The sequence below is a fragment of the Mytilus galloprovincialis genome, chromosome 1 (assembly GCF_965363235.1).
Source record: "Mytilus galloprovincialis chromosome 1, xbMytGall1.hap1.1, whole genome shotgun sequence".
Taxonomy (NCBI): domain Eukaryota; kingdom Metazoa; phylum Mollusca; class Bivalvia; order Mytilida; family Mytilidae; genus Mytilus; species Mytilus galloprovincialis.
This window is the reverse complement of record NC_134838.1, coordinates 54,369,688-54,389,372: the sequence shown is the minus strand read 5'-3', so window position 1 is coordinate 54,389,372 and position 19,685 is coordinate 54,369,688. Positions and strand designations below refer to the sequence as shown.

At 30.3% G+C, this 19,685-nt stretch overlaps 1 protein-coding gene across 9 annotated transcripts in view; it reads right to left on the bottom strand.

Annotated features, from left to right (window-relative positions):
- Window positions 1-252: 252 nt before the first annotated feature.
- The window catches only part of LOC143078852 (prestin-like), a 55,761-nt gene continuing 36,328 nt past the window's right edge, over window positions 253-19,685 (bottom strand). For all 9 annotated transcript variants that reach the window (XM_076253858.1, XM_076253913.1, XM_076253867.1 and 6 more), the window contains exons 7-20: window positions 18,667-18,749; window positions 17,564-17,711; window positions 16,522-16,635; window positions 16,056-16,133; window positions 15,204-15,299; window positions 13,814-13,920; window positions 12,674-12,743; window positions 11,663-11,851; window positions 10,869-11,027; window positions 10,484-10,538; window positions 9,881-9,993; window positions 5,204-5,317; window positions 3,597-3,660; window positions 253-3,037 (exon numbers count right to left, since the gene is read on the bottom strand). In XM_076253858.1, coding sequence (XP_076109973.1) covers window positions 3,640-3,660; window positions 5,204-5,317; window positions 9,881-9,993; window positions 10,484-10,538; window positions 10,869-11,027; window positions 11,663-11,851; window positions 12,674-12,743; window positions 13,814-13,920; window positions 15,204-15,299; window positions 16,056-16,133; window positions 16,522-16,635; window positions 17,564-17,711; window positions 18,667-18,749 — 1,347 coding nt within the window. In that variant the 3' untranslated portion in view covers window positions 253-3,037; window positions 3,597-3,639. The remainder of the gene's footprint in view (window positions 3,038-3,596; window positions 3,661-5,203; window positions 5,318-9,880; window positions 9,994-10,483; window positions 10,539-10,868; window positions 11,028-11,662; window positions 11,852-12,673; window positions 12,744-13,813; window positions 13,921-15,203; window positions 15,300-16,055; window positions 16,134-16,521; window positions 16,636-17,563; window positions 17,712-18,666; window positions 18,750-19,685) is intronic.

Here is a 19,685-nt window from a genome sequence, read left to right as displayed (position 1 = left end):
TTTTTCTAGGAGTTATCCCACTTTGACATTTAATATACTATTGCAACAGTTTATCAGCTCAACTTCCCCTGAAACCACACATCAGAATTTCATGAAATTTGTAGTTAATGACGACATATTATGACTTTTGTAAGAGATATGAGGCTCTCGTGATATTTTGTTTGCCCAGTGACAATGTGGGGGCATGGGATATGTGACCATACTTACATAAGTTCTTTCATTTTTAAATAAAATAGTTCAAAATAAAACAACTGAACTTTCCAATTCATTTTATTTACATTATATAAATATATATACTTTTAATTATGTCAACAATAAAAACAAAAACAATATTTACATTACTAATAGATGGAAAAATTAATAAACATTTGTAAATTTGATTTTTCACCAGCATATCCACACATCACAATAAACATGATAAAAAAACTATCTTTACCAATGACGGCTTGACTTTTTGTAGAGCTTGTCTATAAATCAGAAAGGATTATGCATGATTGAACATACATTCACACTGTCTCAGTTGTAAGATCAATTTAAAGATTTGACTTAAATATCACATATATTTATAAATGACAATTGTTAATTACAAATTCATGATTAGACTAGGAGTAAACTGGATATATATATAATTAATTTCAGAGAGATGATGTTGATAACATTAAATAAAACAAACTGCCCTAGTCATGGTTAAAACAAATATCATTTAACTGGTAAATCTGTGACATTTAAAACTGTCCAAATTTAAAAAATACTAGACAACTTGCTACAATTAACACAATTGTGAAATATAGATGCAGAAAAAATTAATGCATTTTTCATTAAAGGAAGTGAATTGTCATAAATAAAGAAACATCACATGTATAACAGTTAGCACTAATACTAAGGGTATATATGACCAATATTTCCTCCACTTGTGAAAGGATCCTGATTTACCCTTATGTGTGTCGTTCATAAAAAATAAGGACAAAAAATGAAAATAAATGAATGCATAGAAAATAACATTTATCACAAACAATTAAAACCTTAAATCAATAACATGGACTTAACGACAGCAAACTTGACTTTGGATAAAAAAAAATAGCTGCTCCAATTCTTTCCAAGAATATAATAATATGTTGGTTAAACATCAATAAGACAGAAACCTAACAACACAAACAAAATTAACAAATAAATCCATTCATTCCATAGAAACAACACAACCCTTTATCATTTCATACAAAAACTAGGGGAAAAAGAACACATCCATGCTGCTATTTTCTCAACACATATTTAGTAAAATTAACGGCTTTACAGATCAATGTATATTGTATACTTCTAAATGATGCTACCAGTTATTAAATTTCATCTTCAAAATATCATTTTCCTTCATAAATATATAAAATCATAACGGTAATAATAAAGTCTACAGTTAAAAGTATCTTTTTCATTGTTACTAGAATCTTATTCAATTTCTTATTGTTAGCTCTACATTTAGAGAGTATTCATTCACCAACATTCCTTTTCATTTTATTTCCAAGTTTACTACAATTACAGATATGTTGCATATGTAGAAATACGACTATAAATACATGTTATATCACAGGAAAACTTTTGTGTCCGATAAAAAATACTTCAATATCACAAACAGTAATGAATTGAGCAAAATGAATGGAATTATGATAATTGATAACGAAGGCAAAGGGGTCAAAGATATCTGGTTATAGGTTATGTACAATCTTGTCAAGGCTTTTGGTAACCACAGTATTACTTATTTCAGACTCCTATTCTATGAAGCAAAACCGTCTGCCCAACTACTTTTTTTAGAATTTTTTATCAAACTTGCAGTCAATGTTTTTACGAGTTGCAAAATAAATGATTTCCTGTCATTTGATTAGAAATAAAGATTAAAGCTTTGAATTGACAACTTTTTACTAATTAACACACTACATTAATACAGAAATCATTTATGTGATCTGGTAAAAAAAGAATAAGTTAAAAAGTAAATTACAGTATCATTTTATGTATTAATAAATGATTCTTTGAATGCCATTACCTAGAAAAAGATACATGATACAAAATAATGTCTGTGATGCTTTCATACAAAAAAAAAAATCCTTTCATTTTTTTTCAAATAAACAGCAGCAGTTAAAAAAGGAAGACAGTCTTTCAAGTAATGTTTATTTATAATATAAATCAAATTCAAGTTCTTCACATGCAAAAAAATGAGATGTCTGGTTGTAAGAACTCTTTATGTTTATGTGTTGAATTTCGTCATGCATGTTTATGCTTCATACTTAGTTAAGGACAGATAACGGTAAATTGAATCTTTGTTGTTGTGGAGATCTATTCATGTGATTAATGATGATTAACCCTTTACAGCACATTTTGCTATGATTTATTTCTCTATTTTCAAAATTGTTCGTGTTTGAAAATAACACTTTTTCAAAATTGTTCGTGTTTGAAAATAACACTTTTTCAAAATTGTTCGTGTTTGAAAATAACACTTAATCAAAATTGTTCATGTTTGAAAATAACATTTTATCAAAAAAGATGCGAAAGATGTCAGTTGGACATTCAAACTCATTAGTAGATTTTAACTTTGTGAGTCCTACGATTTTCCTGAAGTTACCTTTATCATTAATGTTCAAACCCAAAAATTTTAAAGCCATGGTTGTATAGATACATAGAAACATAAGGAGCTTTATAACCTAAAGGAACCTAAACATTGAATAAAAGGTTAAATTTACATGAAGGTGTTTGTGTCTTGGAAAAGATTCAGTTTTGACAAATCGATGATATTTTTCCACTGGCAGGTAATGAAAATTATGAAAGTAAATCATTCATGAATATTAGCAATGAACTCTCTAATTAGATAAAACAATCACTGTATCATTCATCACTAACACTGAAGAGGTCATAATCCAGTGTCTTCAACTTTTTGTGTATTTTGATGAGATTGTTCCTCGGTTTCCATCTTTGTCTTTTCTTCTTTGTCTTCATTTTCTTTTTCCACTGTAACTTGTAAACTTTCAAAATTTACTCTCTCACTTATTTCATACTACAATAAAATTTCAATTGATGTATTTTAAATAAATATTTGCTTATAAGGTATTCACTTAATAAGGTGTTTGAGAAATAAAGAACTTTTAATCTTAATCAAAATTGTAGTGTACAATGCTTTGCCTAAAATATCTGAAATTTTTTAAAATCAAAAACTGTTCAATGTCAATTTGCCTTTCCTTAATATCACATTAATTCTTTATAAAAAAAAATTGCGACCAGATACCTATTACACATGTGTGTGGTACACATGTCTATGATAAAAGTGTATATTTAATGTGTATCACAATTAAGAATATTAGCAACTGAGCAAGTATAATAAAGACGAAAATGTATATAGTATATGTAGAGTAGATGTATTGTATGAAATTTTGTTTTGATTTCTTTTGTGTAAAAGAATGTTGTGGTATTATAGAAAACAATTTAGTTACTAATGCGTATTTATATTTCAAGACTGAGAATATTCTAAATATAAAAAAAAACAGATTTTCAAATTAATTTAAGGTCCAAGACTCCTCTCTCTATTTAGCTCTATATGTTAATGAAGTTCCACTTACATGTTTGTTAAAGGCAGCCATTTTAAATTCTTGCCAACTGTCATCACAGCCTCTCATCTTCCGACTGTTAATGTAAGATAAGAGATATAAAAATACATGATAATTTTATAATATTAATAAATCATTAGGTGAATAGAATTTTGAAAAGTGTTTGATCAGCCCTAATATTAAACTATAAAATACATCCACGGACAGGTCATAAAATATATCAAAATCATGAATATTTACTCAAATTGAAAAAACATTTTCATCTACTTTGATTAAAAAAAAATCCCTTACAATAGACAACTTTCGAGTTTTATGCATTTGTGATTTTGGTTTTAGTGAATATCACTTCTGTTCCCATTTTGAGTGAGTGGTTGGAAAACTATGATGCTATATTGCACGATTTATTCGGCAAATTGAATTCTCATATTTGACAATCAGCACTGCTGTCATTAGGGAATTGTGATTAAGTACCTACCGAACCAACATTATTTCTATTTTATCCTGCACAATGACGATCAGCAAGACACTTGATGAACGTTAATAGTGCAGGGATACAGGTGATCCCCTCTATCTGGTAAATGTCGTCATAAAGGCACGCATAATTGACGAGTTGAAGGATTAACTCAAAAGGGGTCTATTGGCACTGTTGTAGCAGTCAAGGAGATATTATTTCATCGAAAAATCTTAATTGATTATATCAACAGCATGACTTAAATGTCCTAAACTTGATTACTTTAAAGTTCAAGATATCCTTTTTGATATTTTACCCTTTCCTAGGCCTTTCTGGGAATTTATTCAACACCCATGAATTAGTCATTTAAAATAAATATTGGTTCCCTAAAACTGAAAATCCAAACATGTAAAATCGCTCATTTGTTCAAAACAGAAAAATTCTAATATAAGAAATAAAAAGTTCCCTCTTTTATACAGTACCGAAATTATGCAAATTTGCAATAATTTGTTGATAAATAGTTTCACATATTACAGTAGTCAAAATAAATAATAGTTAAAATAAATATTAGTTCCCTATAAATGTAAATCAAAACATAAAAATCCCATATTTGTTCAAACATCAAAATTCTAATACATGTATAAGAAATAAATATTTCCCTCAATTATACATTACCCTACTTTTGAAATTTTCTCAATATTTTTTCTGATAAATAGTGTGATTTATAAGTGAGTAAAAATAAATATTGGTTCCCAATAACTGAAAATTAAAACATGAAAATAACCCATTTGGTTATACATGTACAAACCAAAATTCTTATAACAGAAATAATTTTTTTCCCTCATTTATACATTACCTACTTATGAGATTTTCTCAATAACTTGTTGATAAACAGTTTAACTAATATATATGTGTACATATATATTATCATCTTTGGGTGTCTCATTTTCAACATCTATGATTGGAAGAATATAAGCCAGTTAAAAAAAAATCAAAAATATTTTTAAATTCTAATGCTAAACTTTGTTTCTAATCTTTCCAAAAATATGTAGAAGTTAAATCACATGATGTCAAATTTAACTTTCAAATGTTATAAAAAAGCAATATAATAAGTGATTCCTGCACAATTTATCACATTATTCAAAGATATAGATATAATGATTCTTACAGCTTGATTAGCTAAGCCTTCGTCTGTACTTGACCCATCAGTGGCTATAGGACTTATTTCTGATTCATTCTTGGAGGGACCACCATCATCAGATGTTTCTGTCTTTGGTTCATCCTTTTAATATAGAATTCATATTTGTTAAAATCAGGGTTTAAAGCATGAAGATCTATGTTTTAAGATTCTACTACAAGGCAATGATCATGTGTAAATGCAAGAAATGTCACATTTGAAACCAGGTGCTCCGCAGGGCGCAGCTTTATACGACCGCAGAGGTCGAACCCTGAACAGTTGGGGCAAGTATGGACAAAACATTCAAGCGTGATACAGCTCTGAATTTGGATTGTGATCAAATTTTTGACATTACATGGTTTTTTTTTACACAAAACAAATGTCAAGATTTTACAAATCAATTAAAGATTTCTTCTTCAAACTTTTTAAATCTAAAATTAAATAGTTGACACAGCATAGGTTTCTGACACAGAATGAATGTGGTCTAATGAACTTAAAAGTTTTTTTTTTTGCCTTTGAGCAATTCACTATGCTGTTGAATATTAATCCTCTCAAAAAAATGTTTGAAGAAATTTTCTTTTTATTTATGAAATCTGAAATGAGAAAAATTTAAACCCCCCCCCTTTTTTTTCACATCCCCGCGTTTCCCTTTTTCCAAAACTGATATCAATTCAAATTTCTAATGGAGTTTGCAACAATAACTACTCTTTTAAATACATCATAAAATATTAAAATGTAAAGTAAAGTGCTTGTTATCACTGAATGGTAAAGATTGGTTGGTAGTAAAAGTGAATATACATTGTTTATTGTATAAAACAATAAAAAAAACTTCATCAGCAACATTTTATATTGGCAAATTACCAATGAAGTTATTTACATAAAGTTATTGGCAAATAAAAATAGAAAATGACATCATAGTCATGTCTGGCAAATGTCCAACATACATTATCTAAAAACATTTTAGATAAGATAAGGAAAAAAAGCTTCATCAGCAACATTTTATATTGGCAAATTTCCAATGAAGTTATTTACATAAAGTTATTGGCAAATAAAAATAGAAAATGACATCATAGTCATGTCTGGCAAATTTCCAACATATATTATCAACTACTATTCTATACAAAGAAAGATAACTCCAATTGAAAATTAATTGCTATTGCACAATATTGTGCAATTAGATATTTCTTGCTATTGTGCAATACTGTGCAATTGAAAATTTCTTGCTATTGCACAATACTTGATATGGAATCCTGATTTGGACCAACTTGAAAACTGGGCCCATAATCAAAAATCAAAGTACATATTTAGATAAAGCATATCAAATAAGCCCAAGAATTTAATTTTTTTAAAAATCAAACTTAGTTTAATTTTGGACCCTTTGGACCTTAATATAGACCAATTTGAAAACTGGACCAAAAATTAAGAATCTACATACACAGTTAGATTTGGCATATCAAAGAACCCATTTATTCAATTTTTGATGAAATCAAACAAAGTTTAATTTTGGACCCCAATTTGGACCAACTTGAAAACTAGGCCAATAATTAAAAATCTAAGTACATTTTTAAATTCAGTATATCAAAGAACCCCAAGGATTCAATTTTTGTTAAAATCAAACTAAGTTTAATTTTGGACCCTATGGACCTTAATGTAGACCAATTTGAAAACGGGACCAAAAATTAAGAATCTACATACATAGTTAGATTCGGCATATCAAAGAACCCCAATTATTCAATTTTTGATGAAATCACACAAAGTTCAATTTTGGACCCTTTGGGCCCCTTATTCCTAAACTGTTAGGACCAAAACTCCCAAAATCAAACCCAACCTTCCTTTTATGGTCATAAACCTTGTGCTTAAATTTCATAGATTTCTATTTACTTATACTAAAGTTATGGTGCAAAAACCAAAAATAATGCTTATTTGGGCCCCTTTTTGGCCCTTAATTCATAAACTGTTGTGACCTCAACTCCAACTAGAGGCTCTCAAGAGCCTGTATCGCTCACCTGATTCTACTTGGGTTTTTGAAATCATATAAAAAAATATAAAATTTGGCTAAAAGTGACAACACAACCTCATTTATAAGGAAAGGAACATGTTAAATTTCATTCAAAAGTCCCCCACTGGTGGCCATCTTGGATGATGGATCGGCTACAAAGTAACAACACTTGGTCAGCACCTCATAAGGAACATTCATGCCATGTTTGGTTTTATTCCATTCAGTGGTTCTCTAAAAGAAGTCATTTGTATGCATTTCCCATAGGGTCCTATGTTAAACTAAGTCCCCCGCTGGCGGCAATCTTGGATAATGGATTGGCTACAAAGTAACAACACTTGGTCAGCACCACATTAGGAACATTCATGCCATGTTTGATTTCATTCCATTCAGTGGTTCTCTAAAAGAAGTCATTTGTATGCATTTCCCATAGGGTCCTATGTTAAACTAAGTCCCACGCTGGCAGCCATCTTGGATGATGGATCAGCTACAAAGTAACAACACTTGGTCAGCACTCCATAAGGAACATTCATGCTATGTATGGTTTCATTCCAGTTAGTGGTTCTCTAGAAGAAGTCATTTGTATGCATTTCCCATAGGGTCCTATGTTAAACTAAGTCCCCCGCTGGCGGCCATCTTGGATGATGGATCGGCTACAAAGTAACAACACTTGGTCAGCATCCCATAAGGAACATTCATGCTATGTTTGGTTTCATTCTATTCAGTGGTTCTCTAAAAGAAGTCATTTGTATGCATTTCCAATAGGGTCCTATGTTAAACTAAGTCCCCGGCTGGCGGCCATCTTGCATGATGGATCAGCAACAAAGTAACAACACTTGGTCAGCACCTCATAAGGAACATTCATGCCATGTTTGGTTTCATTCCATTCAGTGGTTCTCTAAAAGAAGTCATTTGTATGCATTTCCCATAGGGTCCATGTTAAACTAAGTCCCCCGCTGGCGGCCATCTTGGATGATGGATCGGCTACAAAGTAAGAACACTTGGTCAGCACCCCATAAGGAACATTCATGCTATGTTTGGTTGTATTCCATTCAGTGGTTCTCTAAAAGAAGTCATTTGTATGCGTTTCCCATAGGGTCCTATGTTAAACTAAGTCCCCTGCTGGCGGCCATCTTTGATGATGGATCGGCTACAAAGTAACAACACTTGGTCAGCACCACATAAGGAACATTCATGCCATGTTTGGTTTCATTCCATTCAGTGGTTCACTAGAAGAAGTCATTTGTATGCATTTCCAATAGGGTCCTATGTTAAACTAAGTCCCCGCTGGTGGCCATCTTGGATAATGGATCGGCTACAAAGTAACAACACTTGGTCAGCACTCCATAAGGAACATTCATGCTATGTTTGGTTTCATTCCATTTAGTGGTTCTCTAGAAGAAGTCATTTGTATGTATTTCCCATAGGGTCCTATGTTAAACTAAGTCCCCCGCTGGCGGCCATCTTGGATGATGGATCGGCTACAAAGTAACAACACTTGGTCAGCACCCCATAAGGATAATTCATGCTATGTTTGGTTTTATTCCATTCAGTGGTTCTCTAAAAGAAGTCATTTGTATGCATTTCCCATAGGGTCCTATGTTAAACTAAGTCCCCGGCTGGCGGCCATCTTGGATGATGGATCGGCAACAAAGTAACAACACTTGGTCAGCACCTCATAAGGAACATTCCTGCCATGTTTGGTTTCATTCCATTCAATGGTTCTCTAAAAGAAGTCATTTGTATGCATTTCCCATAGCGTCCTATGTTAAACTAAGTCCCCCGCTGGCGGCCATCTTGGATGATGGATCGGCTACAAAGTAACAACACTTGGTCAGCACCTCATAAGGAACATTCATGCCATGTTTGGTTCCATTCCATTCAGTGGTTCTCTAGAAGAAGTTCAAAATGTAAATTGTTAACGACGACGGACGACGGACGACGACGACGGACGACGACGACGGACGACGGACGCCAAGTGGTGAGAAAAGCTCACTTGGCCCTTCGGGCCAGGTGAGCTAAAAATCAATCCCAACCTTCCTTTTGTGGTCATGAACATTGTGTTTAAATTTCATTGATTTCTATTTACTTAAACTAAAGTAATTGTGCGAAAACCAAGAATAATGCTTATTTGGGCCCTTTTTTGGCCCCTAATTCCTAAACTGTTGGAACCAAAACTCCCAAAATCAATCCCAACCTTTCTTTTGTGGTCATAAACCTTGTGTCAAAATTTCATAGATTTCTATTAACTTAAACTAAAGTTATAGTGCGAAAACCAAGAAAATGCTTATTTGGGCCCTTTTTGGCCCCTAATTCCTAAAATGTTGGGACCAAAACTCCCAAAATCAATCCCAACCTTCCTTTTGTGGTCATAAACCTTGTGTTAAAATTTCATAGATTTTTATTCACTTTTACTAAAGTTAGAGTGCGAAAACTAAAAGTATTCGGACGACGACGCCAACGTGATAGCAATATACGACGAAAAATTTTTCAAATTTTGCGGTCGTATAAAAAGGTTGGTTGATTGCTGATGTTGAATGACTGTTTTTTAATGTTTTTTATTGTTTCTTAACCTTTCTTGAAATAACAAATTTTTTAGTGTAGACCTTTGGTAAAATTTTTTTTTCAATAAATGGAAGTAATTAATAGGTGTAAGACAAATATAATCTAACCTTTTTCTGTGCTTGAAAAGTATGTAATACTGCATCATGTATGGTAGGGAATAACTTTTCTCTGTCTAGCATATCAAAGAAACCTGTCTTCTCAAACATTTCTCTAACCCCAGCTGTAATATAAACATTCAATTGTTGTATATCTCTGTAAAACATTTTTTTTAACTCAGGCTGGTTAAAATCACACAACCTCTTTTAAAAAGTGATTTCATTATTCGAACTTTTGAAATGGTAATTTGAGAACTTTTCAACCATTACATGGAATAGAACTATTTACTTTTGTTTTGTTTTGATTAATCACTAAATCTATGAAAATCCATTGCTTCAGATTCTCTACATGAATATTGAGAAATTACTCATTTGTACAGCAGAATGAAAACATTGCTGCTCAAGTGGCTGAATATTAATTGTAGGATATTGTTAACCAATAATGACCTTTTTTGTTGTATACTCTTGACAATATTACATAGAGAATTAATCTGATTCTGAAATGGCATATGAGCACCCTTTGCAATTAAGCACTGTGGATTTCGGTAAATACTAATTGTAGGTCTTCAATGATAAAAAAGAAATGTAGGAGAAGAAAGTTAAAATATAACTCACCTTTACAGAAGGCTAAGTAAATATCTATCTCTACATCTCTGTATTCTTTGATTACCTATATAAAATAAATGAAAATTAGAATAAATAATTTATACAAATATAGAAACAGCTATTGCTCTAGGCAAAACTTACACTATAGATAAATTGAATAATTCTTGAAGCAAGTTTAAATGTATCTTTTCATTTTTAATTTGTAAAATAGTTGGTTTTCTATGTTTTAGCTTTATCAAATAAAATCTTTTTTTCTATGACTCCAATGTTAACTGTTAATAAATTCTCTCAGTCATTATTTATACCTTATGTGCATATTCTTTTAACAATTGAGAAGCCCAAAGCCAATATTAATGACTGTCGCTTAAATATTTTTTTCATTTCTTATACTTACATTAGTTAAAGCTTTAACCCCCATGGAATCAATAAAACTCCAAGTGGAACAGTCCAGTATAACAATATCATATGGAATTGCAGGAATATTAACTGTGACTTCAGGTAAATCAATTGGTGCTAACTCCATACTACCACCATCCATGTTTGAAGATGAATTCTAAAAAAAAAGATAAAAATATAAAAAGTGAAGTTTAATTCTGTCCGTATTTTGCACTATTTTATCTTAATTAGATTAATATTTGGTTTAAATTTAGTGACTAAACAAATGCATCCTAAATGAGAATAAATAAAGAGAACTGACACATGGGTCATTTTCTTTATAAGCAATTTGATTGCATTTTGATTGGATTAGGACACTAACATATATCTTTGACGTCGCCGCGATGTAGCCTTTTTGTGTTAATGCGCGTAAAGCAAACAACAATAAATCAATATATCTTTGACATATAGTTGCTAAGATGATAATCTAATACAAAACTGATCCAAAATCATTTTTGAGTCAAAATGAAGGCCTAAGTGACCCATGATCACTTTTGATACTATGTGAAATATGCACATTGATAAAATATAATTTATCTATGAATTTAGTCCAAATATTTTGGATATCTTTTTTATATATATCTATAAAAACAAAACAAAACCAGTCATCATTTGGAGAACATTCCTGTTCATTATTAAAGACCATGAGTAGGCTGTAAGATGTTTTTTTCTATGTTCTGTCATTGGGTTGCTGTCTCAATGACATTCGCACAACATTTTCTTTAACCCATATAAATGTCATCTTAAACTTACCCTTATATTATATTCTACTTCTTGCTGCTCTCTCTGATTGTGTGCTCTCATTTTAGCTTTAGATATCTCCGTCTTTAAATGTCGAGGATTTATTGTACATTTATATAGTGTATTACGAAAATGTTCTACACTAACAAAAAATATAGCATTTTCAAAACGGAAAATTTTTAATCTTGGAAACTCTTGAGCCTACAAATAAAAAAACTTGTTATAAGACACTGAAAATTCATGTATACACATGAATGGTTCAAAAATGTAAGCTTTGTTTTTTGAATAACAATATTAAATTTAAAATGCATGCTTTAATTGTAGATTTTGAAAATCATTTATTTTGCATAGATTTAAAACGTGCATTGCTTTTATTACTATGTCTTTTGATTGAGTTAAGCCATTTCAATTTATATTTTATAGTGTGTCTTTTTGTTTTGTATGTTGTGATGTTACACTATTATTTCGGGTAAGGGTGAAGGTTGGTACCTATCTAAATGTTTAAAACCACTGCATTTGTTTGCACCTGAAGGCCATATTTTGATCTATAATGGTTTACTTATACAAATTGTGACTTGGATGGATTGTTGTCTCATTGGCACTTATATAAATTTGAAGAATTATATAAAAAATGTCAAAAGATAAGTTAATATAAATTTTGAAAAGGTTATGAGCAGTTTTTAATGAAGTTTAATGCAGACAAAACTTCAAACATAAAATATAGCCGGTGTGAAATTAAATATTTTGATAATATCAAGTATGATGACTTCAGTAGTTAACACCTATGGCCATCTTCTGTTATGATTTTTCATTGCGCTGCAGCATTTTTATGCTGATGTGAGATTAAGCAATCAATAATCAATCAATCTGTAATGACTGAATGTGCAAGATGGAATTTTTCTTCCATGTTAAACCTGTAATAAATAATTTGAATGCTTAAAGCTTTTAAATAAATAAATGTTTACAAAATCTGCTCAGAAGCAAAACAAATAACATAAATTTTAATTCTTATCTGCTACTTACTTCTTTATAAACTTTAACATCTCTATAAATATCTGTGTTTGGAATTTGACCTAATACACAAGCATATGGTCTGTAAATTGAAAGACATAAAATTAATAGATATGAAAATCTGTCACGTCAATGCTCAATAAATCTTATAACTTCTTATTACAAGAATTTTAGTATTAAAATCAATCCCTATTCCATAATAATTTATAAGCCAAGATTTTTAGATATATACAGTTATCCTTCTTTTCATATTCTCAAATCACCCCAAATAGAAAACATCATATTATTTTATTCTATAATCATGATTTTCATTTGTTTCTACAGTTTAAAAGATCATCTTCCATTGAAACAGAAAGTTGACATGATTTATCTCTCTTTTCCCATGAAACCTTTCAGTGGAGTAAATTACACTTGGTAGGCGAAGTGAATGAACTAGGATTATCGGCATCAAAATATGTATTCAAACAAAGAAAAACATTGATAGATTTTTAATACATGTATATACTATTAATGTTTATAGTTTGTATACAAATACAGATTATACATTAACAGTTTTGTGTTTTCTCAATACTATTGAATAAAATTAACGGTACCAATTTTCTTGCACCAGATTCGTATTTCAACAATACATGTCTCTTTAGTGATGCTCATGGCCAAAATATTTGAAATCCAAAGCTTATATAAAAGATGAAGAGCTATAATCCAAAAGTTCCAAAAAGTATTGCCAAATCCGTGAAAGGAATCAGAGCTTTGCATGAGGGAGATACATTCCTTAATTTATAATAATTTCTAACATTTTGTAACAGCAAATTTTAATAACACAAAAAATCTGTATTTTCATGCCAGTACCGAAGTACTGGCTACTGGGCTGGTGATACCCTCAGGGACTAATAGTCCACCAGCAGAGACATCAACCCAGTGGTAGTAATAAAATTAACGGTACCAATTTTCTTGCATCAGATGCGCATTTCAACAATACATGTCTCTTCAGTGATGCTCATGGCCAAAATATTTGAAATCCAAAGCTTATTTTGAACTTGCATATATATCACTAATTGACCAATTTATAAAACAAGACTCAATTATACTATTATTCTACAACAAGGTAAAACTCATTATGACTAATATAGATATCAATTACATATATCTTACCTCTGAACTCTGTATACTATAGTTAATAACCCTATAACAACTCCTACAAGGAGACCAAGATCTACATCTAACAGCACAGTGGCTAAAAATGTGGATAACCAAATAAACTACAATATAAAAAGTAATTAAAAATATTTTTAAGTTTATGTTATTTAGAATTGCTGAAAAAATCACCTAATTACAAAGATTTTGTTCAAATATCTTCCTTTAACATAACACTAACAATAGTCGTTATTATTGTAGGGACTCTATGCATTAAATGGCCTGCTGTGCAGTAAATGTTTGATTAATTGTTGAAGGCAGCACAGTGAAATAATGTTTCTTACTTCTATGTCAACTGGTATCTTATGGGTGGTGTCTCATTGGCAATCATACCACATCTTCTAATTTTAATATAAAAGTCTGCATCAATGTAATGTATGTTGTTGGTGAAAATATGTAGTCAAATAAATCAGATTCATAATTCTGTCATGTATATTAGCCTCACTTTGAAAATTGACAAAAATGAAGAGGGAATTCTGTGTGTCATGACCCAATCTTTAAATCATAGGGCAATGATTAAACTGTAGTGTGAAAATTGTAATTTGGGGTCTAAACTTGTAGATCATGGTCACTGATCAGTGATGTGGATCTTTTGGGTATCTGTCAAAGTGAGATATGGTGTGATGAGGTGTAAACACATGGAAAACAGTAATTTATCACAATTCATTCATAAATGGATATCAAGTGAATTGTGTATGCTAAGTAAAACACATATCTTCATGATCATACCTGCCAACTTTTCAAAATGTCCATGGGGGTTTTGCGTGTAAGATGGCTCTTATAGTCCGAAAAAACCTTCAAGGGGACCTTCAAATGTTAATTAATGTTGTTTTTTGGCTTCCTCATATTTTTTAAAAGCCTATAGCAATTGTAAAATTAACTGTTTTGTTTAAAATTGTAGACAAAATTGCTCTTACAAAATTTCCATTTGGGAGCTTTCATGGGGGAAATCCCCCACAAATAGTGACAGTTGGCAGGTATGCATGATAAGTTGAGAAGGTAGTAACTTGTGCACAAATTTAAGTTCTTTTTGTAAATGACCAAAATTCTTCATGACACAAACTGAAGTTAAATTTAATACAAAAGATTGCTAATGTGTTTTCCTACATTTGACACTTTCACTGGAAGACATAAATTTCAAATGTAATAAGTATTTTATTGAACTATTCTTAATTTTTTTTGAAAACTTGACATTTAGTATACTTGTCCTATTAATGATTTTATAACTGATACTGGTGTTCAAGTTGACAAACAACAAAAGATAAAGATATCATGTAACACATGTAACATGTTTTTGTAGGGTGTTAGATCTTACCGCAAGCTTATTTATACTTCTGCCAATACTTACAAAATCTATTTTTGACAGCTTCCATAATCTTTGAAGCTCAAAAAACTGTCTAAACATTCCTTGTAAGGCTACAATAATTATAGATGCTAAGATACACTGAAAAATACAAAATACAAATGCTTTTATGGGAAAATACTACTAAATGCTTTATTTCCTCTGAAATTTATAAATCTTTAAAAAAATATTATCTCCCCTTTATTCATACTATTATCCAAACTTTTGTACCTTTTTTTGCCAGAACTCATTGGCAATCATATATTATCTAAAGTTGTCGATTAATTCGCCATATCTAATGTTTATTTTACATCCCATCATATATAAACAATGTTTTTAAAATAAGTACAATATGATCACAACGACCATTAAATTTTCATTAACAGTACCATTCATTCAGATATTAACATTTGACCATGCTGAAATCCTTTGACATTGGTATCATATTGTATAGAAATGTGAAAAAAGCACCTGATCAGTGGCATTATAGTAAATTCAATCACTCCAATAACCAAAACTTTATACATGGTTACTGCAATGTATTTGAATCTTTAATATCAGACATAAATACACACATTTATAAATACAGGGAATTAATCTATTGTTGTGGATTTTTAGTGGAATGAGGAATAATTTTATTTTGTGAAGAGTTGATTTCAAGGTTTTAAGACATTCTACAGTCAAACATGTAGGAAATTGTCCATTTGTTATTATCTCAATTTGTGGTATACAATAACCCACAAATCCACAAATATTGGTACCCTATGAAAAAAATTTAACACACACAACAAAATATTATCATTTGTTTGTAGTAAATAAAAAACAAAATCACTGATAGTCCTCTAAATTTAGACTCACCTTAGGTAATGTTTTGAAGTAAGGTCCTAACAGCAACAAGACCAATAAAAGTAAAGCACTAGACACTAACCCTACTACCTGAAAAGAAAGATTACAATGTTATGAAATGCACCTGTAAATAGCATAACCTGTGTAAGTTGTTAATTTTTCCCTGTTTTCAATTTTACAGAGCATATTGCAGAATCATATATAAGGCATATCATTTTTCACTTTTTTCTTTTTTTCACTGAATGATAATTTGTTTTCTCTATTTCAATCAACTAATACATAAGAAAATGATGTTATTCAGAGGTTGCTTGGTTGGCACCCGCTTGGTTGATGTCAGTTTTTTTTTCGTTTTTTTCGTTTTTTTTTTTTTTTTCTTAATTCAGGACATTGGTTTAACTTGTCATATGACACATCTTTTAGTGCAGTCTTCTTTAAAACTCTAGTTTAAATCCTTTGTAACAGAAGTTATTATTATTACCTGTGTTTTACCACCAACATTTTCTTGAACAAGACTTCTGGATAATGATGCTGATGAGACAAAGGCAGAGAAAAATGAACTGACTATATTACACGCTGCATATGCTATTAACTCCTGGAACAGACAGAAAATGTAATTACAACAACACTGAAAATTAAATAATCCATTTCAAATTTTTGTCAAAAATAGTTTATAAATGTTGACTATTGTTCCAGGGTCATTTGTTTGGAGATATGTATGTACATTAAATGATTTAACCATTGCATATTAAAATTCAAGCTTACAGTCTACAAGACAACACATCATATTATTCAAAGCTAATCAAGCTTTGTTCTGACTCATAAAACTTTTATTTCAAATTATTGTTGTGAATCAGTCAAAAATGGAACCCATCACCAAATTTGAGATAGCATGCTACATGTTTTATTAACCTTATGTTGTGATTTGTGTCATGAATTAATAAACCATATACTTTCTTTTCAGATACAAGGTCACCAAAGGTCAAATGAAAGCATTATAATTCTACGACCTAGAAAGTCAAACTTCCAGTATGTATAAATGTGTCTTGCACAAAACAGTATTTTCATATTACATCAACTTGTTCTTGTCCTGAATATGTATATATCTCCTCATATTAAGTTTCTATTATTCTATACTTTCTTTATTAATTGTGTTTAAAATAAACAAGAATGTTTCCCCAGTAAATGGATGCCCCACTCACAATATCATTTCCTTTGTTCAGTGGACCGTGAAATTGGGGTCAAAACTCTTATTTGACATTAAAATTAGAAAGATCATAACATAAGGAACCTGTGAACTAAATTTCAAGTTGATTGGACTTCAGCTTCATCAAAAACTACCTTGACCAAAAACTTTAACCTGAAGTGGAACGAACGGACGAACGAACTTACAGACGCACAGACTAGAAAACATAATGCCCCTCTACTATCGTAGGTGGGGCATAATAAGGCAAAATTCTCAATCCTAAAACGTTTATAGTATAAAATGTTCACACACTAAATAACTATCATTTGTAATATACCTGATTGGAATTAATCTCGTAATCATATTTTTTGGCTAATATTTTGCCCATGGAAACAGAAATGGCAAAAACAACAATACTGATAGCAAAGGCGTCTGCTATCACATCTGGTATCATACTGAAATTTGGTACTTTAGGTATAGGCATCCTGTAATAAAAAAATATTTGTTTTCCATATCAAAAATGTTTATCGAATAATTTAGTGACAAATATGGATTTTCATATTCTTTATTGTTGATATAAAAAGAAGAAACTAGGTAAATATACACATTTTATTCTTCTTAACATTTAAAACTAGAAGCTACTAGTTGCATATCACAACATTGTTCATCCCACAGTTCATCTTGTATTCTTAATAAGTAAACATTTTTTTAAAGTTGGGTTAATTCCCTTGATTTGGTCTCATAAGCTTATTTAGAAATTAATTTGATACAAGTTAAATATACACCATTTCATATACATCAAAACTTACATAAAACCTTTTTATTTTGCATTAAAAACTTTATTATAATATTATGAAGTGCCTGATAAGAAATTTGAAACCTAAAAATTATTTTACAATCATGTTATCAACCATATATTTTATAACAGGTAAATCTTGCTAACCCTCCAACAAGTAAATTGTGACGTCATGAATTGTGGAATATGGCCTTTCCAAATGGAAGGCAATGAAAAAACAATAACAGGACCCATATATATCACTCCCTCCCCAATAGTTGTAATGTAAATCCCCCAATCTCCTCAACGAAAAGAAAGCTGTAAAATATGTAATTCAAAAAAAAAAAACCATGATATTTTAAAATATCTCATAATGATTTGAAATTGCTGTAATCATCATTTTTTAAATAGTCTAAACAGTAGCAGCTAAACTTTCCTTGCCAAATTATGATTCTTTTTTGCTATTAACTTTAAAATGTGAAATGTTATTCATATTTCAAATTTCAAAACTTATGCATAACTTTAATATTTGAGATTGTTTTGAATCAATGGTTTAGGCCATATATTTAAAAATTTCAAGTGCCAGGATGAACACCTCATATTGGGAAAATTCCTCACAAAACTGAAGAGTTGGCAAATTGGACTACCACTTGCATTTGACTTACCCAACAGGAATATCTCCAACCTGTGTTACACCAAAATCTCTTTGTAAATTAGCACCATAGGAAATTAAAGTTCCTAAAACCACCTATTAAAATAAAAAAATCATCATATATATAATTAATTGAAAAGATTTGCAGCAGAAAATCAATTAACATACTTTTGTTTAGATTTTTTTTTTCAAGAAATTTTACGAATTACACCTAAGAGTATGAAAAGTTTATTGAATTATCTCCCTTTCCATGTATTAAATCTGTACACTTGTAATAAAATAATATCTTTCATATCTTAATAACAGAAACTTGTTTCCTTTAAATCGTCAATTGGTGATTAATCATTATTAGTATTATTTAACGGCAAATAGTCCTCAAAGCTAGTTATTTTATTCAGATCTATTTTCAGGGTTAAGAAAAAGAATCTAGCATTACTTGATATTGTTTACCAAGATGCCACTAATGACTTCCAATTATGATAAGTTTCTTAAACTGTTGGAATGAATTTAAAAAAAAAAATTGCATTTAAGAATTGAATGCTTCTTTTTGTAACTTCATTGGGGTGTAAAAGTGTTGACTGAAGTAAATTTCGTATGAAGCACGGAAGCGCTTCATTCTAAAAATGTGTGCACGGTCAACGCTTTTACAACCCTATGAAGTTACAAAAAGAAGCATTCAATTCTTATAATTACATTTTTTAGCTAGGATCATGAAAACACAAATTTTATCAATTTTTTTATTTAATTCACCTGAGCACTTTATTGTGGGACCTCGTGTCATCATGAATAATAGTTTTATTGAGTGATGCAATTGCTTAAGGAATAACATGTGATTTGCAGTTAGCAAATCAGAATAAAGTAGTATAATAAAACATACATCTAATGTAATTATTTTTAAAGTATAAAAAAGTATTTTTAAAATAGATTGACATTGTGGGGCAATATTACTGGGTTATATTTTGCTCTCCTTTCTTCTTGATATTTACATTGAAAAATAAAGGTTTTGCACACTGAGTCCTAAAAAAACATTCT